The sequence below is a fragment of the Filicampus tigris genome, chromosome 10 (assembly GCF_054856515.1).
Source record: "Filicampus tigris isolate MCC_2025a chromosome 10, RoL_Ftig_1.0, whole genome shotgun sequence".
NCBI classification, from domain to species: domain Eukaryota; kingdom Metazoa; phylum Chordata; class Actinopteri; order Syngnathiformes; family Syngnathidae; genus Filicampus; species Filicampus tigris.
This window is the reverse complement of record NC_141226.1, coordinates 24,412,143-24,435,031: the sequence shown is the minus strand read 5'-3', so window position 1 is coordinate 24,435,031 and position 22,889 is coordinate 24,412,143. Positions and strand designations below refer to the sequence as shown.

At 45.3% G+C, this 22,889-nt stretch overlaps 1 protein-coding gene and 19 non-coding genes across 23 annotated transcripts; 1 reads left to right on the top strand and 19 right to left on the bottom strand.

Moving 5' to 3' along the window:
- Nucleotides 1-3,167: 3,167 nt before the first annotated feature.
- On the top strand, nucleotides 3,168-22,154 carry LOC147141483 (ATP-dependent 6-phosphofructokinase, platelet type-like). 4 transcript variants are annotated; one of them, XM_086042126.1, is made up of 23 exons: nucleotides 3,168-3,411; nucleotides 4,738-4,811; nucleotides 5,298-5,375; nucleotides 5,477-5,666; nucleotides 6,200-6,365; nucleotides 6,452-6,496; nucleotides 6,571-6,679; nucleotides 10,514-10,609; nucleotides 10,690-10,782; nucleotides 10,857-10,982; nucleotides 11,744-11,808; nucleotides 12,652-12,721; nucleotides 14,058-14,204; nucleotides 14,932-15,002; nucleotides 15,096-15,183; nucleotides 16,956-17,108; nucleotides 18,661-18,813; nucleotides 19,034-19,198; nucleotides 19,810-19,871; nucleotides 19,965-20,076; nucleotides 20,642-20,741; nucleotides 20,829-20,934; nucleotides 21,716-22,154. In XM_086042126.1, the coding sequence occupies exons 1-23, from the start codon at nucleotides 3,312-3,314 to the stop codon at nucleotides 21,870-21,872; spliced, it is 2,526 nt and encodes an 841-aa protein (XP_085898252.1). In that variant the 5' UTR covers nucleotides 3,168-3,311; the 3' UTR covers nucleotides 21,873-22,154. The 4 variants fall into 4 exon arrangements, with proteins under 4 accessions (XP_085898252.1, XP_085898250.1, XP_085898249.1 ...); XM_086042124.1 differs by lacking the exon at nucleotides 16,956-17,108; XM_086042123.1 differs by lacking the exon at nucleotides 18,661-18,813 and having other exon boundaries at nucleotides 3,169-3,411.
- trnar-ucu (transfer RNA arginine (anticodon UCU)) lies at nucleotides 6,884-6,975 on the bottom strand. The gene is given in 2 exon segments: nucleotides 6,884-6,919; nucleotides 6,939-6,975. It is a non-coding gene; the product is annotated as a tRNA-Arg (tRNA).
- On the bottom strand, nucleotides 7,060-7,151 carry trnar-ucu (transfer RNA arginine (anticodon UCU)). The gene is given in 2 exon segments: nucleotides 7,060-7,095; nucleotides 7,115-7,151. It is a non-coding gene; the product is annotated as a tRNA-Arg (tRNA).
- trnar-ucu (transfer RNA arginine (anticodon UCU)) lies at nucleotides 7,234-7,325 on the bottom strand. The gene is given in 2 exon segments: nucleotides 7,234-7,269; nucleotides 7,289-7,325. It is a non-coding gene; the product is annotated as a tRNA-Arg (tRNA).
- Nucleotides 7,410-7,501, bottom strand: trnar-ucu (transfer RNA arginine (anticodon UCU)). Its single transcript is given in 2 exon segments — nucleotides 7,410-7,445; nucleotides 7,465-7,501. It is a non-coding gene; the product is annotated as a tRNA-Arg (tRNA).
- Nucleotides 7,588-7,679, bottom strand: trnar-ucu (transfer RNA arginine (anticodon UCU)). Its single transcript is given in 2 exon segments — nucleotides 7,588-7,623; nucleotides 7,643-7,679. It is a non-coding gene; the product is annotated as a tRNA-Arg (tRNA).
- trnar-ucu (transfer RNA arginine (anticodon UCU)) lies at nucleotides 7,766-7,857 on the bottom strand. The gene is given in 2 exon segments: nucleotides 7,766-7,801; nucleotides 7,821-7,857. It is a non-coding gene; the product is annotated as a tRNA-Arg (tRNA).
- Nucleotides 7,940-8,031, bottom strand: trnar-ucu (transfer RNA arginine (anticodon UCU)). The gene is given in 2 exon segments: nucleotides 7,940-7,975; nucleotides 7,995-8,031. It is a non-coding gene; the product is annotated as a tRNA-Arg (tRNA).
- trnar-ucu (transfer RNA arginine (anticodon UCU)) lies at nucleotides 8,118-8,209 on the bottom strand. Its single transcript is given in 2 exon segments — nucleotides 8,118-8,153; nucleotides 8,173-8,209. It is a non-coding gene; the product is annotated as a tRNA-Arg (tRNA).
- Nucleotides 8,292-8,383, bottom strand: trnar-ucu (transfer RNA arginine (anticodon UCU)). Its single transcript is given in 2 exon segments — nucleotides 8,292-8,327; nucleotides 8,347-8,383. It is a non-coding gene; the product is annotated as a tRNA-Arg (tRNA).
- Nucleotides 8,468-8,559, bottom strand: trnar-ucu (transfer RNA arginine (anticodon UCU)). The gene is given in 2 exon segments: nucleotides 8,468-8,503; nucleotides 8,523-8,559. It is a non-coding gene; the product is annotated as a tRNA-Arg (tRNA).
- On the bottom strand, nucleotides 8,646-8,737 carry trnar-ucu (transfer RNA arginine (anticodon UCU)). Its single transcript is given in 2 exon segments — nucleotides 8,646-8,681; nucleotides 8,701-8,737. It is a non-coding gene; the product is annotated as a tRNA-Arg (tRNA).
- Nucleotides 8,824-8,915, bottom strand: trnar-ucu (transfer RNA arginine (anticodon UCU)). The gene is given in 2 exon segments: nucleotides 8,824-8,859; nucleotides 8,879-8,915. It is a non-coding gene; the product is annotated as a tRNA-Arg (tRNA).
- trnar-ucu (transfer RNA arginine (anticodon UCU)) lies at nucleotides 8,998-9,089 on the bottom strand. The gene is given in 2 exon segments: nucleotides 8,998-9,033; nucleotides 9,053-9,089. It is a non-coding gene; the product is annotated as a tRNA-Arg (tRNA).
- trnar-ucu (transfer RNA arginine (anticodon UCU)) lies at nucleotides 9,176-9,267 on the bottom strand. Its single transcript is given in 2 exon segments — nucleotides 9,176-9,211; nucleotides 9,231-9,267. It is a non-coding gene; the product is annotated as a tRNA-Arg (tRNA).
- trnar-ucu (transfer RNA arginine (anticodon UCU)) lies at nucleotides 9,350-9,441 on the bottom strand. Its single transcript is given in 2 exon segments — nucleotides 9,350-9,385; nucleotides 9,405-9,441. It is a non-coding gene; the product is annotated as a tRNA-Arg (tRNA).
- trnar-ucu (transfer RNA arginine (anticodon UCU)) lies at nucleotides 9,530-9,621 on the bottom strand. The gene is given in 2 exon segments: nucleotides 9,530-9,565; nucleotides 9,585-9,621. It is a non-coding gene; the product is annotated as a tRNA-Arg (tRNA).
- On the bottom strand, nucleotides 9,708-9,799 carry trnar-ucu (transfer RNA arginine (anticodon UCU)). Its single transcript is given in 2 exon segments — nucleotides 9,708-9,743; nucleotides 9,763-9,799. It is a non-coding gene; the product is annotated as a tRNA-Arg (tRNA).
- On the bottom strand, nucleotides 9,882-9,973 carry trnar-ucu (transfer RNA arginine (anticodon UCU)). Its single transcript is given in 2 exon segments — nucleotides 9,882-9,917; nucleotides 9,937-9,973. It is a non-coding gene; the product is annotated as a tRNA-Arg (tRNA).
- Nucleotides 10,062-10,153, bottom strand: trnar-ucu (transfer RNA arginine (anticodon UCU)). Its single transcript is given in 2 exon segments — nucleotides 10,062-10,097; nucleotides 10,117-10,153. It is a non-coding gene; the product is annotated as a tRNA-Arg (tRNA).
- Nucleotides 22,155-22,889: the final 735 nt, after the last annotated feature.

Sequence of the window (22,889 nt, the reverse complement as noted above, 5' to 3'; positions counted from 1 at the left end):
TTTTATCTTTGGGGTGGCCAAGGCCATTTCAGGGAGTCCACAGACTACAACAATGAATTAGTTTCTCAACTTAACAATTAGAATCGGAATGTCAAATGTTGAAATGTACATACTAAGCACACAGGAGATGAGATTTATGTCTATATAATTTACAGTTTGTTAACAATGCTGAAAATGTAAGACAATTTGGCAACAATTATGCATTATAACCATATATAGTAAGGCATTTTCGTGAAAAAAAGCGACCATCTATAGTAAGGCGTTTTTTGTGAAAGAAAAGAGACCATGTATAGTAAGGCGTTTAAAAAAATAAAAATAAAAAAGAAAAAACGATGATGTATAGTAAGGCGTTTAAAAAAAATAAAAAAATAAAAATAAAAAAAACCGACCATGCATAGTAAAGTGTTTTTGGGGAAAAAAACAACCATGTATCGTAAGGCATTTTTGGGGGAAAAATGACCATGTATAGTAAGGCGTTTTTAAAAAAAAATAAAAATAAAAATAAAAATAAAAACATGTATAGTAAGGAGTTTGTAAAACAAAAAAACTCAACCAAGCTGTCTAATGTAATGGTGGAATTGAACCCTGGTCATCCATGTCACAGTCAACTGCACTAACCACTCAACTATACTCATCTTGTTGCTGACAAGCTGTTATAACTGAGACAAAGTGTTAACATGTTCAGTGCTAACGAACGTATCAAAGACATTGTTTGATAGTAAATGAGACGAGTAAGGCGTTTTTTGTGAAGAAAATGACCATGTATAGTAAGGTGTTTTTAGAAAAAAAAAAAAAAAAACGACCATGTATAGTAAGGCATTTTTTGTATAGTAAGGCGTTTTGTGGAAAAAGAAATGACCATATATACTAAGAGTTTTTTGTGAAAGAAACGACCATGTATATAGTAATGCGTTTTTCTTGAAAAAAAAAAAAACGACCATGTATATAAAGAAAGGTGTTTTTTGGGGAGAAAAAAAAAAAAAAAAAAAGACCATGTATAGTAAGGCATTTTTAGAAAGAAAAAAACCCGACCATGTATAGTAGGGTTTTTTTGGTGAAAAAAACCAACCATGTATAGTAAGGCATTTTTTGTGAAAAAAAATAAAAAAGCCCATGTATAGTAAGGCGTTTTGTGGGAAAAAGAAATGACCATGTATACTAAGAGTTTTTTGTGAAAGAAACGACCATGTATAGTAAGGCGTTTTTTGTGAAAAAAAAAAACGACCATGTATATAAAGAAAGGTGTTTTTGGGGGGAAAAAAAAAAAGACCATATATAGTAAGGCATTTTTAGAAAGAAAAAAAAACGACCATGTATAGTAAGGGTTTTTTGGTGAAAAAAAACAACCATGTATAGTAAGGCATTTTTTGTGAAAAAAAAAAATGACCATGTATAGTAAGGCGTTTTTTGTGAAAAAAAAACGACCATGTATATATAGTAAGTTGTTTTTTGAAAAAAAAAAGAAAAAAACCCACCATGTATAGTAAGCCGTTTTTGGGGAAAAAACGACCATTCCCTATAATCATTGGCGAAACATGTATAGAATATAAAATAGCAACCCAAATGAATTAAGTGTAGATGTTAATAGTGAGTAGATGTTGGAAGCTAGACGCCATGAGATAGAACGTTAACGTTAGCTTTCTGCTTGTTGCAACAACAGAAAAATGTTCCTACCTAAAAAAAAGTTATTTTAAACAGTGACTCATTGGGGCGCCAGCGTAAAACTTACTTTACGACGAGGATTTCACTGTCCATGAAGAGTATCCTTCGTCGCCCTCTTTTTCGTTACTTCGTTGATCTTCTGTTCTCAACGATCAGCGACTCAAATCAGATTCAAATCTTCCTCTGGCGATTCTTCTTCTCCTAATAAACGTGGATTGCAACGCTTTGTGGTAACATAGCGCCAACTACTGTACAGGAGGGACTTAGCAGTCGGTGCCGCGATATGTCAATCATCTGGGGCGGCACCTGGGGGGGCTTCAGGGGGGCCCGGTGCTACACCGGCCTCTCTCTGGCTCCGCCAGTGGTCAGAAGCACAGTCGCGATTTTGCCGACCAAAAGGGCACACTTGAGTGAGCCGTTCGCTTTCTCACACGTCTCCCTCAACCTTTGTTGCTGAATGTGCCGAAATGGTTGTGCTTGTGGCATTTCTCTTTCGATAGCAATTATTTGAAGTAGTTGCAATGTTGAAATGAAGCGTATGGCAACATCAAGTTTCTCATTCGCCACAGAGACATTTGAATGCGTCTTGTGTGACCTCTGCGCGGCCTTCCTGTCCAAACACAAAAGCCGTCGTGGCCAAATATGAGATACGACACACTCGCAACTTGAACTTTTTTATTCTGTCCGCCATGAACGCGCGATTGGGACACGCCAGCCGTCTTTGGTTTCCTTTTGTTTGTGTGACGACAAACAATGGCGCTCAGCTGGCCGGCTGCCAAACGCTTGGGAAGTTGCACGTCGCCATATCGCACACGCTTCACAACTCTATGGGAATCTTTTCACCATCATGTGCACTTTCACTCACCTAAAATGATCAATAAAACAACACAATAGAAATTGAGGGGATTGTATATTTTATGAAAGACAAAGTGTTTAAATGCAACTTTTTTTTTTATCATTTATTACAGCATTCATACGCAAGTCAATAATGAAATCCATCTTTTTCCACAATTGACCCAAATTTGGGATCTAAAAGCCCTTTGATTGGCTACATTGTCAATCACACACACACACGCGCGCGCACACACAATTTCACTCTTTATAGACATAGAACCGCACACGTACACGTACAAACACGTGCGCGCACACACAAGATCTTGACGTCCACTGGCTAGCGCAAGTGTCACGCACACACAAGCCCTGACGTCATTGGTCAGTAGGATCTTTGACAATCCTCCGGAAAATTAGCAGACAAGCAAACAGTTGAGATGTATCACTCTGATTTTTTTTCTTTTCTGTCACATCGTAACTCTCGCACAACATAGACATATAATGGTTAAAACACATAAAAATCAGTGACATGCTATATTTTTAAAGTCAGCTTTATGAGCGCCACCTTCACGTGCGTGTGTTGCATGCGGACTCGATGAGTTTACTAATCTACAGTTGTTCTGGGTTCGTCTCGCAAAGACGTTGGTGAGCCATCTTCGTTGTGGTTGGCGCTTTGCAAAAGGGGGCGGCACTCGCTGCAGTGGGTCCAGCTTGCTTTCTCGCTCCATCCGAGCGGGCCCGGCCCTCACTGCTGCCAGCAACCTGCAAGAGACCAACGAGAGGAGGAGAGCGCGAGCAGGAAGGAGGCCAGCCAAGACATGTCGGCCCCCAAGCGACAAGACACCCGCAAACTCTTCGAGAACTTGTCCGGCCACGGAAAGTCCATCGCGGTGCTCACCAGCGGCGGAGATGCCCAAGGTGAGAACCGCAACTCTAGGCTTCCATTATCGGACAAACGGTGGAGGTTTGGGTCGGGGGAAGACCCTCCTTTATCCTTTTATTAATGTTTATTTTCTATTTTTCTGTTTGTCGTTTTTTTTGGACAGCCATCATTACATCATCACTCATTTGGTCTTGCTCATTATTACTCGATTATTACATGAAAGCGAGACAGTTTTCCATTGATAAGAAATGTGTGTTACCTTGGTAACCGACACTCAATCAAGTAGAAGAACCTTATGTCCACATGATTAGGGACAAGGGCGGTCCGATAATGGAATCATGCCATCTGTGCAGCAAGTGAATGCTGGAAGTGGGCGTGTTAGACTGCACCAAAAAAAAAAGCCCAAGCACGTGTAGACTTATTATTATGAATAATTCATCGGATTATTTTTACTATCAATAAATATAAGTGCTCTTGTTGAGAAGCATTGCTGTGGATTTTTAAAAATGTTTCATTGGGAGGTGCAAGAGCATTGTTAGCACACACACGTACGCACGCACACACAAACACATTGGAACCAGCTTGTATGCGCCGACATCAACAAGTGCTCTTACTTTTTAAAAAAAAATCTATCCGCCCGCCGACGAGAAAAATGATTTGCACAAATCGTTGAAAAAACGTCAAACCAATGTAGTTTCAAAACCCTTTTTTTTTTTTTTTTTCCTTTTTAACAAATGTCGACGTCTTTTCTCGAACTGGTTCGTGCCTCACAAGCGCGGAGGATGAATCTTGAGTGTGTCAGAAGTACACCGTTGAATGCGCTCACTCCCTTTATGTGACTTTCAAAAAAAGATAAGATTTGTTTGATTCGACGTAGCTGCGCTTTTACGCTGAAGGCAAACGGGATTAGTTTCCGGTGGGGGCGCATAAGTGCTTGACGCGCGCTAGGGAAAAGCGACGCAGCGCCTACGTGAGGAGCAGCAAGTGTCCAAGGAAAGGGAGCACATGAATGGACAAACACGAATGCGCGCGCGCGCACACACACGCACGCACGCACGCTGTAGCCATGAAGATGGTGTGTGTACGTGTAGTTATGTATGTATATATACAGGACATTAATGTGTGTGTTTATGTAACACGGTAGTACAGTATGTAGTTTCTGTGTCGTAAATGGGAGGGAGATGCTTCTATGCAACGCAATGTTAATTAAATGTCAACCAGGGGATTAAGCCTGAAGATCTGGAATGTTCTTTAGATCTACATCTAATACTGTATGTGTGTGATTTCATGCCTCATTGTTTTTATTAGTATTGTTCTTAATGAAACCAACAAAAAAAGAAATGATCTGCTTGTTGTTTCAGGGATGAATGCGGCGGTCCGGGCGGTGGTCCGCATGGGGATTTACGTGGGAGCCAAAGTCTACTTTATACATGAGGTCAGACACAATCAACACGGTAACACAATATTGGTGTGAGATGGCAATCAACAAGGTGATTAAAAGCGAAAAAAAAAAAGTGAACCTTACATTAATTTCTTTAAACGTGTGCAAAGTGATACAAGAAAACATGAATAACGTGAATGTAAAAGGTAAAAATTGTGGCCATGGTGGAAGGGCTAAAAAGGGAGAAAGAGAGGAAAAAGGTGATAAAGTGACGTTGTTGAAAAAGTAACAGCAACAAAGAGACGCACTGCAAAAATGACAATAGAAAAAGTCATACTGCTAGAAAAATCTTGAAAAAGTAAAAAAAAAAAAACGGTAGAAATATGACCAGATGTGAAATGTGGACAATTGAAAAGGGAGATGGTTAAGTAGGTGCATGGGACAGTGACACACCGAAAGAAAAATAACATGGCTGAAAAGAGAAGTGACATTGTGACATTGACAAATAAAAACAAACGGAAGTGGTGTCGTGTCGCACAGGGCTACCAGGGCATGGTGGACGGCGGCGACAACATCAAGGAGGCGACGTGGGAAAGCGTCTCCAGCATGTTGCAAGTGGTGAGCTCCACACAGCCGTCACACGTGCTCAACCGGCCCCGTGGAAGATGCACCCTCTTGACCTTTGGCCACGGCCGCCCCCCCATTGCCCCCCCCCGCAGGGTGGCACGGTGATCGGCAGCGCCCGCTGCAAAGCCTTCCGCACCCGCGAGGGTCGCCTGCAGGCGGCGCTCAATCTGGTGCAGAAGAGCATCACCAACCTTTGTGTCATCGGCGGAGACGGAAGCCTGACCGGGGCCAATCTCTTCCGGGAGGAGTGGAGCGGACTTCTGGGCGAGCTACTGCAGAAGGGTGAGTCGGGCCTTCACCAGTGCTTTAGGACAACAACGACAACAACGACGACGACAACAACCATTTAGAAGACAGTGGGCTAACCTCAAAGGTGACAGCAAAGCAAAAATGACTGGAAGAAAAGCTCACAATGTCATGCATCAGCATGACAAAAACAACCACCTGGAGAACGTGGGTGTCGCTCCAATTTCTTCCACATGCTCGGTGAGCACTCTGCCACTTGAGCCGATTCCCCTATTTCACACTGATAGAGATGTTTAAAAGTGAATGAAAAGCTGGAAAAAATAGGGAGTAGTGAAAGGCTGTATTACATGAACAACCATCTGGAGAATGTGGGCATCAATCCCGCTACCTCTCACAATCCCCTTAAAAAAACGACGCCTTTCAAACTGGTAAAGACACGCCAACGTGAATGACGAGCTGGGAAAAAGACAGACGGAGTATTGTATTATTGAAGGACAAGAACGACCGCCTGGAGAACGCGGGCACGGATCTCACGAGGAGTAATCGTGATAGTAATGTTACTGCGGCAGGCGCGATCAGCGAGGAGGCGGCTCGCAGCAACTCGGCCCTGCACATCGTGGGCATGGTGGGCTCCATCGACAACGACTTCTGCGGCACCGACATGACCGTCGGCACCGACTCGGCGCTGCACCGCATCATCGAGGTGGTGGACGCCATCATGACCACCGCCCAGAGGTCCGCTGGCACGCGCACGCTCGGCCGCCGTCTTGCTGCCCTCGGCTCGCTTGACTCGCTCTTTGACTTTGCCGTCTTGCGTTTAGCCACCAGAGGACCTTCGTGCTGGAGGTGATGGGCCGCCACTGCGGGTACGTGCGGCTCGGGGCAGCTGACGGCTGGCGTGGCGCCTGGCTGCTCGCGTCTGATCATGTGGCGTGTGTAGATACTTGGCGTTGGTCAGCGCTCTGGCCTGCGGAGCCGACTGGGTCTTTTTTCCTGAAATGCCCCCTGAAGACGGCTGGGAGGACAACATGTGCCAGAAGCTGTCTGAGGTAAGAGAGACAGTAACAAAATAGTTCAAAGTCAGTGAGACAACAATCACATGGAGATTGTGGGCCTCGATGCCACCGCCACCGCACGCCAACGCACTATGCATTGCGCCACAGAGCCTGATGACAGAAGTCTCGGAATGCTACTATAACTTTCCAACCTAAAGGTTTTAAGTGTGCACGTTCAAGTAGCATCCAGCTAAAAGAAGACTCTGGTGGGACTCGAACCCACAACCTTTGAATTGCCTCACCTAGACCAACTTAGAAGTCCAATGCGCTATCCATTGCGCCACAGAGCCTGATGACAGAAGTCCTGGAATGTTACCATAACTTACGAACCTAAAGGTTTTAAGTGCACGTTCAAGTAGCATCCAGCTAAAAGAAGACTCTGGTGGGACTCGAACCCACAACCTTTGAATTGCCTCACCTAGACCAACTTAGAAGTCCAATGCGCTATCCATTGCGCCACAGAGCCTGATAACAGAAGTCCTGGAATGTTTCCATAACTTACCGTAATCTAAAAGTTTTAAGGGTTCATGTAGCATCCAGATAAAAGAAGACTCTGGTGGGACTCGAACCCACAACCTTTGAATTGCCTCATCTGGACCAACTTAGAAGTCCAATGCGCTATCCATTGCGCCACAGAGCCTGATGACAGAAGTCTCGGAAAGTTATTATAACTTTCCAACCTAAAGGTTTTAAGTGCACGTTCAAGTAGCATCCAGCTAAAAGAAGAGTCTGGTGGGACTCGAACCCACAACCTTTGAATTGCCTCACCTAGACCAACTTAGAAGTCCAATGCGCTATCCATTGCGCCACAGAGCCTGATGACAGAAGTCCTGGAATGTTACCATAATTTACGAACCTAAAAGTTTTAAGGGTTCATGTTCAAGTAGCATCCAGCTAAAAGAAGACTCTGGTGGGACTCGAACCCACAACCTTTGAATTGCCTCATCTAGACCAACTTAGAAGTCCAATGCGCTATCCATTACGCCACAGAGCCTGATGACAGAAGTCCTGGAATGTTACCATAATTTACGAACCTAAAAGTTTTAAGGGTTCATGTTCAAGTAGCATCCAGCTAAAAGAAGACTCTGGTGGGACTCGAACCCACAACCTTTGAATTGCCTCATCTAGACCAACTTAGAAGTCCAATGCGCTATCCATTGCGCCACAGAGCCTGATGACAGAAGTCTCGGAATGTTTCCATAACTTACCGTAATCTAAAAGTTTTAAGGGTTCATGTAGCATCCAGATAAAAGAAGACTCTGGTGGGACTCGAACCCACAACCTTTGAATTGCCTCATCTAGACCAACTTAGAAGTCCAATACGCTATCCATTACGCCACAGAGCCTGATGACAGATGTCCTGGAATGTTACCATAACTTACGAACCTAAAAGTTTTTAGGGTTCATGTTCAAGTAGCATCCAGCTAAAAGAAGACTCTGGTGGGACTCGAACCCACAACCTTTGAATTGCCTCATCTAGACCAACTTAGAAGTCCAATGCGCTATCCATTGCACCACAGAGCCTGATGACAGAAGTCTCGGAATGTTTCCATAACTTACCGTAATCTAAAAGTTTTAAGGGTTCATGTAGCATCCAGATAAAAGAAGACTCTGGTGGGACTCGAACCCACAACCTTTGAATTGCCTCATCTAAACCAACTTAGAAGTCCAACGCTCTATCCGTTGCGCCACAGAGCCTGATGACAGAAGTCTCGGAAAGTTATTATAACTTTCCAACCTAAAGGTTTTAAGTGCACGTTCAAGTAGCATCCAGCTAAAAGAAGAGTCTGGTGGGACTCGAACCCACAACCTTTGAATTGCCTCACCTAGACCAACTTAGAAGTCCAATGCGCTATCCATTGCGCCACAGAGCCTGATGACAGAAGTCCTGGAATGTTACCATAATTTACGAACCTAAAAGTTTTAAGGGTTCATGTTCAAGTAGCATCCAGCTAAAAGAAGACTCTGGTGGGACTCGAACCCACAACCTTTGAATTGCCTCATCTAGACCAACTTAGAAGTCCAATGCGCTATCCATTACGCCACAGAGCCTGATGACAGAAGTCCTGGAATGTTACCATAATTTACAAACCTAAAAGTTTTAAGGGTTCATGTTCAAGTAGCATCCAGCTAAAAGAAGACTCTGGTGGGACTCGAACCCACAACCTTTGAATTGCCTCATCTAGACCAACTTAGAAGTCCAATGCGCTATCCATTGCGCCACAGAGCCTGATGACAGAAGTCTCGGAATGTTTCCATAACTTACCGTAATCTAAAAGTTTTAAGGGTTCATGTAGCATCCAGATAAAAGAAGACTCTGGTGGGACTCGAACCCACAACCTTTGAATTGCCTCATCTAGACCAACTTAGAAGTCCAATACGCTATCCATTACGCCACAGAGCCTGATGACAGATGTCCTGGAATGTTACCATAACTTACGAACCTAAAAGTTTTTAGGGTTCATGTTCAAGTAGCATCCAGCTAAAAGAAGACTCTGGTGGGACTCGAACCCACAACCTTTGAATTGCCTCATCTAGACCAACTTAGAAGTCCAATGCGCTATCCATTGCACCACAGAGCCTGATGACAGAAGTCTCGGAATGTTTCCATAACTTACCGCAATCTAAAAGTTTTAAGGGTTCATGTAGCATCCAGATAAAAGAAGACTCTGGTGGGACTCGAACCCACAACCTTTGAATTGCCTCATCTAGACCAACTTAGAAGTCCAATGCGCTATCCGTTGCGCCACAGAGCCTGACGACAGAAGTTCTGGAATGTTTCCATAACTTACCGCAATCTAAAAGTTTTAAGGGTTCATGTTCAAGTAGCATCCAGCTTAAAGAAGACTCTGGTGGGACTCGAACCCACAACCTTTGAATTGCCGCAACTAGACCAACTTAGAAGTCCAACGCGCTATCCATTGCGCCACAGAGCCTGATGACAGAAGTCCTGGAATGTTACCATAACTTACGAACCTAAAAGTTTTTAGGGTTCATGTTCAAGTAGCATCCAGCTAAAAGAAGACTCTGGTGGGACTCGAACCCACAACCTTTGAATTGCCTCACCTAGACCAACTTAGAAGTCCAATGGGCTATCCATTGCGCCACAGAGCCTGATAACAGAAGTCCTGGAATGTTTCCATAACTTACCGTAATCTAAAAGTTTTAAGGGTTGAAGTAGCATCCAGATAAAAGTAGACTCTGGTGGGACTCGAACCCACAGCCTTTGAATTGCCTCATCGAGACCAACTTAGAAGTCCAATGCGCTATCCATTGCGCCACAGAGCCTGACGACAGAAGTTCTGGAATGTTTCCATAACTTACCGCAATCTAAAAGTTTTAAGGGTTCATGTTCAAGTAGCATCCAGCTTAAAGAAGACTCTGGTGGGACTCGAACCCACAACCTTTGAATTGCCGCAACTAGACCAACTTAGAAGTCCAACGCGCTATCCATTGCGCCACAGAGCCTGATGACAAAACTCCCGGAATGTTTTAAGGGTTTATGGAGTAGCACCCAGCTCAAGGTTGGTGGGACTCAAACCCACGACCTTTGAATTGCCTGACTGACAAGAGTAATGTTCACCACCAAGCTGAACTAAAGCAGAGCCATGCTTCTTAGTGGAAACTTCCTGCTCAAAGCACTGGTTAGAAAAAAGCTGACTGGTGTGATCTTTGAATTTCTTCTTCAGGATCAACTTACGAAGTCCAATGCTCGGTCTTGTTGCGCCACAGAGCCACGCGACTTGCTGACCAGAAAGTTACCAAACACAAAGTACAGGATAGCAAAACCAGATTTCAAGGCTCGCGTGTTCTTGTGTTTCCTGGTAGAACCGCGCTGACAAAAAGCGACTCAACATCATCATCGTGGCTGAAGGCGCCATCGACTGCCACAACAAACCCATCACGCCGGACTACATCAAAGACGTAAGTCCTCCAAAGATTGGGAGCGGATAGATGGCTACTACATAAAACACACGCAGCCAATTTGCTGGCGTCACTGGCAGCTGGTGGTGCGCAACCTGGGCTTTGATACCAGGGTGACCATCCTGGGCCACGTGCAGCGAGGAGGAACCCCGTCCGCCTTCGACAGGATCCTGGTAAGACGCTTCGCTCCGGTCACCGCACGTCACGGTTCAGCTTGATGCTAAACGCTGACCGCCGCCCCCTGCAGGCCAGTCGTATGGGCGTGGAGGCGGTGCTGGCCTTGCTGGAGGCCTCGGCCGGCACGCCCGCCTGCGTGGTGTCGCTGGTGGGCAACCAGGCCGTGCGCTTGCCCCTTATGGAGTGCGTGCAGATGGTAAGAGGCCAAAGGAGCAATTCAACCACATGCACAGGCAACTTGACGTGCACCGCATTGCAGGCTGAACGTGGCACGGGGCCAACCCAACACGCCGCCGTATGTTGGGATGCCGTATGATTCGATATAATCACGACGTGAGGCGAGGACATTCCCGTACAATTGAATGATGTCACATACTTCACCGGGAGAAGATTCCGTACGCGATTCGATCCATCCGTCCGTCCATTGTCCAATCCGCTTCTCCAATTTGCTCAAATGCGATTATAAATAAATACGAAGCACAAAAAAATAAAGACAACATTACAAGAATTCCCTGTGATAAAAACAAAAGCGCTCCAATTTGAAGTGATGCGATTTAGTGCAATTCTAATCCGATTTGAGACGATGTGATACTACAATGATTGTGATAGCATTTGCTGCAATTACGATATGACTTTTAAATGACGCAATTGTCATACAACTCACTCATTGATCATTGGTCCAAATATGATTGCAATACCATTTGGCCATTTCCTCCGATTGCGATGCAATACCAACTCATTGGATAACAATATAATGCGATTTGATTGGATGCCGTGTGGTACAATCCAATTACAATCCGTTATAATTATGACACGATTGGTTTTCCAAACTGGTCCTTCACATTGCACACAATTATTCCCATGCATCGATGCGTGGGAGTACGTTCACGTACCGTATTATTAATGTCCCCACAAAGTGAAACGCTTATGTGTGTGTGTGTGTGTGTGTGTGTTCAGACACAGGAAGTGCAAAAGGCCATGGATGAAAAGAAGTTTGAAGACGCAGTCAGACTGCGCGGCAGGTATTGTTTATTATTCTCATTACTCGGGAAAAGAAAATACGTCGACTGCAAAGAGCCTCAGACAATCATTTTTTTGTGGCCACCATGTTGATATAACATGCACACAAAATGCTATTATAGACAGGAAATCCAAATGTGTCACTACAGAATATACTGGTGCCTTGAGATACGAGTGACCCAAATTTGGAGTGTTACAAGATGCGAGCTGTCGTTTGATTTTTGCTTCGACATGTTGACCGTTGAAGTTTACCGTCAGACTAAACAAAAAGAAAACTACTCGTGTATTTTAAACGACCGCATAACCTCCGATAGCCGAATGCTAACACGTAATGGGAAATGCTGTAGACATAGGCTAACTATACTAGCATCTGTGCGCATGTGTTTTATACCCTTTAAGCAACAGATGTATGAAGCAACACAGGTAGACAGGTAATATAACAGCACTCACAGGCCTAGATTCTTTATCCTTTGCAAAGAACAACTATTATTAGTGCATCTTAGTGAGGAATGAGGCGTCTGCGGTCATCCGTATGTCTGTGTCAGTCTGCCCCCAGATGGTCGGGAAAACACACACCAGAAGGGGCAGCACAATGTCCATTGAATTGAAGCAAAACGTATGACAATAACATTTGGATTCATTCGATTCTTTTTAATTGTGTCATTGTTTTTGGAGAGTAGAATATTAAAGAGTGCGATTTTCTTGTGAAAAAAATAAACACCTCCCTAAAATTTTTGCTCATGAGAATGAAATTAAACAATCAATTTAGAATTTTGCATTACACAGTATTTTTTTATTTTTATTTTGTGGCCAGAATTTCCTGCCGTATTTTTCTTCATTTGTAGGAGCTTTGAGAACAACCTGAGCACCTACAGACTTCTCTGCAACCGCAAGGCCGACTCGGAGCTTCCGCACGTAAGCACCCGTTTCATACTTTTGATGATTATTGATCAAATACGTCCAATATATTGAAAAACATGACGATTGAAATGCAATGTGTCTTCCCTTCAGCTGCTCTGACACCATTTTAACGTTAGCCCATCAAGGTACTTTCTGCACAGGTGCATTGTGGGCGCTGGTTGTGACACTAACGGGCCAATGAGAAAGGAGGGGCGGAGCTAATGCACGGTGTCGATTCTCTATTTTTCTTTTTTTGGGGGGGGGGGGGGGGGCGCCATTTCAGATACTTAGAAGTTTTAGTTTTTATCATTTTAATTTGAGCCGATATGAATACAGTGGAACCTCCAAAAAGAAAAAAAAACCATTGTGTTTTTGGGGTATTTTTCCCATTTTTGTCTTTGTTTTTTTCTTCTTTTCTTCTTCATTGTTGTGTCGTTTTCTTTTCCTGTATTTTTTTGTGTTGTTTTATTTTTGAGTTGTTTTCTGACACTTTTGTCTTTGCCTTAGCTTTGTGTTGTTTTTTTGTTTGAATCTTTGTCTCAATGTTGTCTGTCCCCGTTTATTTTTTGGGCCACCGGAAAAAGGAACACGTGTAGTGATAAGCAAAGAAAACAGGCGCTGGAATTGGATGCAGGAAAGCCGCGTGTCCGCTCAGCACAGCATGATCAATGCAATTAACGATAGATCCATCTCGTACACGTTCCTTTAATTCTTATTTGTAGCAATAGCTTGAGTTGGCTGAGTCTTTTTATGGTACGTTCTCTTTCTCTTCCGTTTTGGAGGCTCCGCTGTAGAACACCACCATCGGACTCCGTCTTTTGTCTTTGCATGGAAAACGACGGACATGCCGAGAGAGCACGTTAGCGATCAATGCTAACTGGCTGCGCTTTCACACGCTGGACACAGTTTTGTCTGGACGAACTTCCTTTTCCACATTCTCCTTTGCTTTGCGCTCATTTTACGGTGCAAACCTTGGGCCCGTGGCCAAGACGCCGGGCCTCTCCTGAGCCATCCGGTTGCCACGGGAACCTCCCGCTTTGCGTGATGAGAAACACTACCGCGTCGTACCCGTGTGCCAAGGTGGGCCTGGAACACACGTGGTGCGTGCGTGTCCTTGACATGCGCACATCAAGGCGTGTGCATTTGAGTGAGCGTTTTGGGATCTGTGCTGCTTGGTTGCATCTTGTGGCAGCATGCAGCCTACCGCATGGCCGAATCGGGACACCCGGGCCCGGTTCCGCTCCCGGCAAAACGTCGGGTGGGGGATGGTCATCACACGCAGTTCCAGAAGGTTGGTGTCTGGCCTTTGCCAGGGTCTGAACATTTCGAAATCGCTGTCGTTCCTCGTCAGAGCTCCTTCAACGTGGCCGTGCTGAACGTCGGGGCGCCCGCCGCCGGGATGAACGCCGCCGTGCGCTCCGCCGTCCGGGTGGGCATCACCGAAGGCCACAAAATGTTTGCGGTGAGCGACGGCTTCGAGGGATTCTACAAGGGGCAGGTGAGAGATCGCAAAAGACGAGGACTCGGCTCGGGCTCAACTGGAAAAGTTTCATTCGCACGTTTTCCAATGGCGAGCGTCGACTTGTTACAGACCCTTTTGCGTTTTACGTCATGAAACTGCCGCAGTGGCACAAATTCAAATCAAAGGGGCAGACTTGCTGTGTCTTTCCGGCCTCGGCTTGCTCAGATTTTTTCGTGGCTCGACAAGCTTCATTGGCTTCAGGGGTTGAATTTTCTAATCGGGAAAGGAAGGAAAGGAACCCTGGAAATGATCAAAATGCGCCCAAATTGTCTTTCCAAACCTTGTGTGTCTTTTCGGCCACGGCGTCTTGAGACATTTTTTGTGGGTAGACATGCCTACCAAATTTCATGCTGCAGTCTAGAACTCAGCACAAGCAAGCTAGTCACCCAACTAGCCGTCTTTCTTCCCGGCTTTCTGCATTGCGAAGCCCAACCGGGTTCAGAGCGCTAAACTTAGCGCGCTAACGTAGAAGCTAATGAGCGGCAGCTCAATTCGACCCGGCGGAAAGAGACATTCCTCACGGGTCAGCGTGACAAGTTGGCGCCAGAATGCAAGTTCAGATAAGCACAAGAGCAGGATTTGAGTTTCAAACCAAGGTTAAGGTTTCAAATGAGGGTTTGGAGACAGGGTCAGGATTTCACGCAAGGCTTCAAGGCAACCGATGGATTTGCTTTTGTCATTGATTTTCACGTGCGTCCATCAGATCAAGGAGATCAAGTGGGGCGACGTGGGAGGCTGGACGGGACAAGGAGGCTCGCTGCTCGGCACCAAAAGGTACACGTCGCCGCACATGAGAAAAAAAACAAAAAAACAAATCATCCGATGTCTATCTGGATGCGGTCAAGTGGCCTTTTGCTCTTGTGGCAGAACGCTTCCCGGGAAACATCTGGACCAGATCGCTCAGCAGATGGCCGTCCACAACATCAACGCGCTGCTCGTCATTGGCGGATTTGAGGTAACGCCGCTGCACGCAAACACAATGCTAATGCTAAGGAAGACCGCCCGCTATCAAATGTTTGCTAATTTGCCATATTTCCTGATTTTGCCGACTGCGTTCTTGTTTGACTTACACACAAAATCAAACATGAAACGTTCACATCGTTAATGTCGATCACACAACGACATCGCATCATCTCGGCGCGTTTCAATTCAAACACACAGTTGGACTGCAACGGGCTAAGGCTTTCAAGACAGGAGTAGGGTTTTAAGACAGAAATGGGGTTTCAAACAAGAGTTCGGAAATCAAGTGAGATTGTCCAGACATGCTTAGGAGTTCAAGTTAAAGTTTTCAAAGTGGCTCCCTTTCTAAGTAAGGTTTCGAGCAACGGTTGTGGTTTCTAGTTGGGGTTAGGGGTTTGAGAAAAGAATAGGGTTTCAATTGAGGGTTTTTAGCCAAGTTTACGGTTTCAAAGAAGACTAAGTTTAAGTTTCAAATGTGGGTTTCAAGCAAAGGGCAAGATTAGGCGTTCTAGACAGAAATCCAGCCTTTTACTTTTTGAGTGTTTTTTTTTTTGTGTGTGTGCATTGTGATTGGCTCTCTCCCCATGGCTCCTCCCATATTGCACGCCACCCCTCTATTATTTGTTTATTGAAGGAAATGAAGACGCTACTCGTTAGCTGGTTTGTCTTTCATGTGGATGAAGTTTATATCGCAAGCCAAGCGAGCTGATGCAATTATTGTGTTGTTGTTTTTTTTTTTCATTTTTTGGTAACATAGCTTAGCCGCTAACTCTTTTTAGCTTCTTCTGGAACTTTCTTTGGCATACTTATCTTTGGTGTCTATCTTCAATTTCCACTGGAGGCTCATTTATGCTAAACTAATCACCATTTTTGACACTTCAAACCCAACCAAATTTGGTGGGACACCAAAATTGGCTCTGTAGTGCTCCCTGGCATTAAAAAAAACAGAAATCAGCCCTCGAAGCCAGTTTGACTAGGCAACATGATATTTGGTAGACATGTCTATCATGAGTAGACCCGCATAAAAGTCTCAATAAGCCACAGGATGTCTGCCATTTTGGCCATTTTCCCAGTTGCCCTTCAAAGACAAACTTTTATTGAACTGTTTGGAAAATGAACAAAATGGAATTTGGTACTCGTGTCTATCGTGACTAGACCCACAAAAAAGCTCTCTGGAAAAGACACAGGAAGTGTGCCATTTTGGTTTAAAGCAAGCATTTGAAGAAAATGTTTAACCTAGCACGGAATTTTTCAAAAATGTAGCCCTCAAAGACAGTTTCACTTCACCCCATGAAATTTGGTGTGCATGTTTATCATGTGTAGACCTACAAAAAGGTATCAAGATGCCATGGCAGTGTAAACCGATGACGCTTGATAATTCTCCAAGAATGTTTCTTTTAAAAATTCAGCCACTTTGACTCGGCAAAATGAAACTTGATAGACGTGTCTATCAGAAGTAGAGCCGCAAAAAATCTGCAAAAAGCCAAATAGTCACAGGAAGTCTGTCCTTGTAGGGCCTTATTTGGAATTTCCCTGAAAATGCAGCCAGATTCACTTGGCATCATGCAAAGTAGTAGCGCTGTATATCACGAAGAGAGCCAGAAAAAAGGCTCGAGAAGACATTTGCAAAAAGATCAAACACCCTCCGGAAGACGGTTGGAGCATAAATGAGCCTCAAGACGTAAACATCACCACCTTGGTCTTCTCTGTCCACGCAAATTGGACCTGTCGGTGGCCCCGCCCCCTCGCTCCTAACAACCGTCGCAGGCCTACATGGGATTGCTGGAACTTTCGGCGGCACGGGACCAATATGGCGAGCTGTGCGTGCCTATGGCGATGGTCCCCGCCACGGTGTCCAACAATATTCCGGGCTCGGACCTCAGCATCGGTTCCGATACGGCGCTCAACGCCATCACGGATGTAAGTCGGGATGGTCGTGCACGTGCCTGTGCGCATGTGCATGCGTGTGCCGTGACGCAGCACAACAGCTGGCTAGCGTGACGATTGACGGCTCGCCGCCGCCGCCGCCGCCGCACTCGCGAAAAAGTGTTGAGGTGGCATGCACGTGTCGGTCGTCACCGGGTAGACTTGCCAGTGCGCCATCCCGATTGGTCTTCTGCTCAACACTCCACTTGGGCTTGGAACCGACCGGCAGCCCGTCACTCACCTTTTAAGATGTGCACGCCCTTCAACATCCTACTTTGTCATAGACTTGCGTTCGGACAGCCCCCCCCCCCCCCCCCCCCCAAAGAAGAAACAAAACAAAATTCACTTTTTACAATTGCAATTTGTCCAATTTTGTGGAACCAATTCCAATCAATGCGTGTCAGAAGAACACTAAAATTGCACAGCATTTCAGGAAAAAGAAGCAAATGACGGAATTGACTACCACCAGAATTTAATCATGGCAACTTCTCAAATCGAAGACTCCAAAAAGCCTATATTTGCAAAGACATTATTTGCAACTATTGAAAGTCAAAGTATTTGATTTTTGTTTCAGTTTTGTTTTTATGCACGTACCCGGTAAGTGAATGATCAAAATTGGCCTCGCCCTGACCAGGACTTATAAAATTGTGTTGATTTTTCCATGAATCATGGGAGGGCCTAATTTCATGAACGTCGCTTGGACCGTCTCATTTTCAACTTGCGCTAGCACAGATTGCATTTCTTTTCAACGACATCATAATGAGAACGACAGCTGCTGTGGTGTTTCGGGCGTCAACACCGGCATTCGCGCATGCTGAGATGTAAAGAGGCCATGCCGACGAACGCAGCTCCTGGAACTAAATGGGACTTGATCGGAACCGCAGACTCCGCCACCGAAGTACGGCCGCCCTTCAGCAGGGGGGTCTTTTGGCCGCATAAATGACTCGAGAACAAAAGAGAGAGCCACGATGAATGAATTTTAGTTGAATTCAAAGTTGAGCGGGTAGCATCGAGCTAACCTCAGGTAAGTGTGTGTCGCATGCGCTGTTGTGCTCTTCTGACCTTGGATGACCTCGTGTGTGTGTGTTTTGGGCAACAGCAAAGAACAAGCGTGCAGGATGGAGGTTGTTGTGTTCTTCAGCGTGCGTGCGCGCGCGCGCGCCCGTGGCGGGAATGCGACGTTTAAGGAATGGCGTCCATGCAGTCGAGCTAAAACGGGAGCGCGGTTTTATCAGGTCGCGTCAACGCTGTGACGCGTTGACAGATGGCGTCGGCCCGTCCTGACCCGGTGCTCTCGCAAGTCAGCTCGCTTGTCAAGTGGAGAGAGCCAACACAAAGGCAAAGACAAACACAATCACACACTTCTTTTACCTCCGTGTGGGCCTGCCAGAATGTTACACCAACACACAAAGACAGAAAGAAGGAAAACACACACACACACACACAAAACTGGAAAGACAAGAACGAACGCGCACACGCACATACTCAGCTGTAGCCGTGTCCCCTGGGCCGGCCGAGTGTAACGAGTCACGCGGGCGTCCGTCAGGCCCTGGAGTCCGTCCTGCAGCTGTTTGAGGCTCGCGAGCGCTTTGAGGAGTTTTGCGTGCCGCTGTGCATGCTGCCCGCCACCATTAGCAACAACGTGCCCGGCACCGACCTCAGCATCGGCGCCGACACTTCGCTCAACGCCCTCGTGGAGGTAACGCCGCAACTTCCAACCTTGCTCTTGTTGTGTTGATGTGATGTCGCCATGGCAACTGTGCTCGTCTGGTCGCATGGGTCCTGACAGGTAAAAAAAAAAAAAAAGTCACTTTAATTTGGCCTCTCTGCACAAGTTAAAGTTGTATTTTTGAAATTCACCTGTTAAAAATTCAGAGTCCAGTTTTTGCAAAACGACTGGCCGATTTGTTGGTTGGCAGACATGCGACCGCATCAAGCAGTCGGCCAGCGGCACCAAGCGGAGGGTGTTCATCATCGAGACGATGGGGGGCTACTGCGGCTACCTGGCCACCGTGGGCGGGCTGGCGGCGGGCGCTGACACCGTCTACATCTACGAGGAACCCTTCGACATCCGAGACCTGCAGGTCGGTCCCGCCCGGCGGAGCTCACATCTTTCCGTGGCCACTCGTCAGAAAACTTCATTTATACGCGGTCAGAATTTAGGAGCAATTGGAAAAGAAAAAAAAAAGACTAGCTTGAACGAGGACAGCTTGAAATGACCCTACAGTGCCAACGTGGAAAACTTTGGCTGTCTATTGTGGCAGAGCTTCTGCGGGAGACTTTTTTGTCACTCCACTCATGATTGACTTGCCAACCAAATTTCACATTGCCGAGTCAAACTGGCTTCAAGAATTCAAAGGACCCCTGGAAATGCCGCAAATGACCGTAAAATGCCCACTTCAAAGCACAACTTTTCAGGCATGGATTCTTGAGCATTTTTTTAATGGGCTTACCCGTGACGGATATTTCATGCTGCAAAGTCAAACTGGCCCTGGGGGCTGAATTTTCCCCCAAATTAGCAGGACCCTTGGAAATGCCGAAAAAGACGGTAAAATGCCCACCTTCAACTTAAATGGCAGACATCCTGTGTCTTTTTGGCTGCGGCTTCTCGTGACTTTTTTTGCGGCTCAGCTCACGAAAGACACGCCAACCAAATTTCATATTGTTAAGTCAAAGCGCTTGTTGTTCTTTTTAGGGTAACGTGGAACATTTGACAGAAAAGATGAAGACCACCATCCAGAGAGGTCTGGTGCTCAGGTGAGAGACACAAGAGAAGGGGCTCCGCATTCTCTGCTGGACATTTAACAGGGGCATCTTCAAATCTGCGTGCGTGCGTGCGTGCGTGCGTAGGAACGAGAACTGCAATGAGAACTTCACCACTGACTTCATCTACCAACTTTACTCTGAGGAGGGTCGAGGGGTGTTTGACTGCAGGAAGAACATCTTGGGACACATGCAGCAGGTACAGCACATTTATAGTGGATAGAGAAAGTCTGCACACCCGCATACAAATGGAAGGTTTTGGGAAATTATTACAAAACAAAAGAAAGATGAGCAACGATAAGAACAATGACAAATAAAACACTTTCCACAATGAATGTGTCCATCTCAGTTGAAAGGAAAATGTTTTGGAGGGCGTAAAGTAAAAAAACAAAAAATCCTACTTGAACAGCTGAATTTTATTTGGGGTTAATTGGTGGCACTTTAAATAGTGGCAGGTGCGTGCTGAATTCCATATAACTTGAGTTTAAATGTGATGGGTTCATTCTGAACACAGTTCTTAGGGGGTGTGCACACTTGTGCAACCTCATCCCAGTTTATTTTGACGTACAAGAGTCCTCTTTTTTTCCACTTGAGTTATTAACATTAATGGTGGAAAAAGTTTTGAAATGATTGATCTCGGCCTCTTTTTTTTTTTTTTTTTAAATCCCCAAATCTGGCATTCAAACAGGCCTGTGTTGACTTCCTATATCCACTGCGCGCGCACATAGACACTAAATGACTAAACGTTGTCGACTGATCCACAGGGTGGCGCTCCGTCTCCCTTCGACAGAAACTTTGGCACCAAAGTGGCGGCCAAAGCAGTCCAGTGGCTCACCAAGACCATGAAGGAGTCTTACAAAGGAGGTAAAATGTCAAGCAAGCCGCCGTCGGCCGCAGCAACTGCGAAGCTCGAACGCTTCAAATGTCCTCATTTCATCTTTGCGCGCGCAGGCCGAGTGTTCGCCAACTCCGAGGACAGCGCCTGTCTGCTGGGCATGAGACGCCGAGCGATGGTCTTCCAGCCCGTGGCGAGGCTCAAACACGAGACCGACTTTGAGTAAGAACCTTTACTTGTCATGTCAGGGAGCCAGCCCACTGATAACTTTTGCTCTTTGCAAAAATTCAGCCCCTGAAGAAGGTTTCACATAGCGACAAGAAATTTGGTAGGCAAGTCTGTCATGAGTAGACCCACAAAAATGTCTCAAGAAGCCATGCCTGAAAAGGTACACGACGTTTCAAATTTAGGCCAATTTGGGCATTTTTTTTCTACAGGGGTTCTTCAGGCAAAAACTACTTATTTTGGAAAACTCCACCGCTGACGCCGGTTTGACTTTGCAACATGAAATTTGCTAGGCCAGTCTATCATGTGTAGACCTTAAAAAAAAATAGTCATGCCAGAAATGAGACAGGCAGTGTGACATTTTGGTTTAAAGTGGGCATTTTACTGTCATTTTTCCAAGATGAACTTTGGTAAACATGTCTCATGAGTAGACCTACCACACACACAAAAAAAGGAGCTATGCCCAAAAAGATAGAGGAAGTCTGCTATTAAGCTTTAAGTGGTCATCGGTCTGGTTCAAAGGGGCCTTTTCAAGCTCATTTTTAAGGCGTACTTTATTCATGAAATTGTCCATGAGATTCCCCTCCCCATTCATCGCTCAAAAGCAGTTTCACTTATCAACATCAAATTTGGCGGTCATGTATGTCATGAGTCGACCCACAAAAAACAGCTTTTTTTTTGCTTTTTTTTTCTAAATTTGAAGAGACCTTCCAAGACTACCTTTGACTTGTGCCTGAGCCATCAAACAGGAAACGAATGCAGTCACTTGCTGTTTCAGACACCGGATCCCCAAGGAGCAGTGGTGGCTGAAGCTCCGCCCCCTGATGAAGATCCTGGCCAAGTACAAGACGAGCTACGACGTGTCCGACTCGGGTCAGCTGGAGCACGTCGGCCGCTTCCGGGCCAAGGAGGGCGACGCCTCGGCCGCCATCTGAGCGTCTCACTGGTTGATGCTAGCTTAGGCGCATTTAACACTCACATGGGGGAAAAAAAAGAAGGAAAAAAAACGTCACAAGCTGTTACTCTAACTTATTGCAGATTAGAATATATCACAGGAATATGCACTCCAAATGAAGTACTGTATGGAGCACTACAAATGTAGCTTTAACTTCTTGTTGTTTTGTCTTTGTTGTTGCTGTGTCACAAACGTGTGTAAACTGCTGTGCATGAGAATTGGGTGTCCATTGCCTGTGTATTAAAGCTTTGGTTGTGTTGTTTTTGCCTTTTTGTCACACTTTTTCCTTAAAAATAACCACGCCAAGTAGAATTTTCTGAAAAGTTGGTCCTCACTGTGTGAGCTGAAGTTTAATTGGACCTTTCTTAATATTGGTAGTTTTTGTTCAATACACTAGGGGGCGCCGTCGTGCAACATGTGACGCAGAAGTCCTGGAGCGCATGCTGTTCGCGTTTTGACCACTAGTTAGAAGCACAACACAACAGTTGAGCAAGCGCACTTTTGTCCTTGCGCGCGTTGACAAGATTTGAATGGGTTGTCGTCATGTATGACTCTTAGAAATGACAGTATTTGACACTTGTGGTTAACAGGTAGGAAGACATTTAGAAACTTGAGAGGACGGATGTAGATCAGCCATAAAAGACGTGCGGTTTTTCTCGGTAATCAGTGAACACTAATTAAAAGAAATACGTTTGGGTAACTGACAGTATTCATGTTTTTACACAAACAGGTGTTGTACTGAACACTGAACAGTGACTACATGTAAGTATTGTGACTTTTGGGGTAGAATTTGAAGTTTAACAACTGAACAAGAAGTTTGTTTGCGTGTTCGAGTTGTTAAAATGTTTGTCTGTACTTAACACTGACTGGCCACTTCATTAGGTACACAACAAGATCCAATATACAGAAAATGTGACTTTACAAAAAATGCTCAAAAAGTTTGGATTAACTCTGCCAGACATTTTATGTATGAGTTTAGTGGTAGACTAATAATTCA

What these genes read in the sequence shown, in the direction of transcription:
- LOC147141483 (XM_086042126.1), top strand. Translation starts at nt 3,312, where the DNA reads ATGTCGGCCCCCAAGCGACAAGACACCCGCAAACTCTTCGAGAACTTG. An exon ending in CCGACTCGGAGCTTCCGCAC is followed by an intron (nt 12,722 to 14,057) that starts GTAAGCACCCGT and finishes GTTCCTCGTCAG; the next exon opens with AGCTCCTTCAACGTGGCCGT. An exon ending in CAGAGAGGTCTGGTGCTCAG is followed by an intron (nt 19,872 to 19,964) that starts GTGAGAGACACA and finishes GTGCGTGCGTAG; the next exon opens with GAACGAGAACTGCAATGAGA.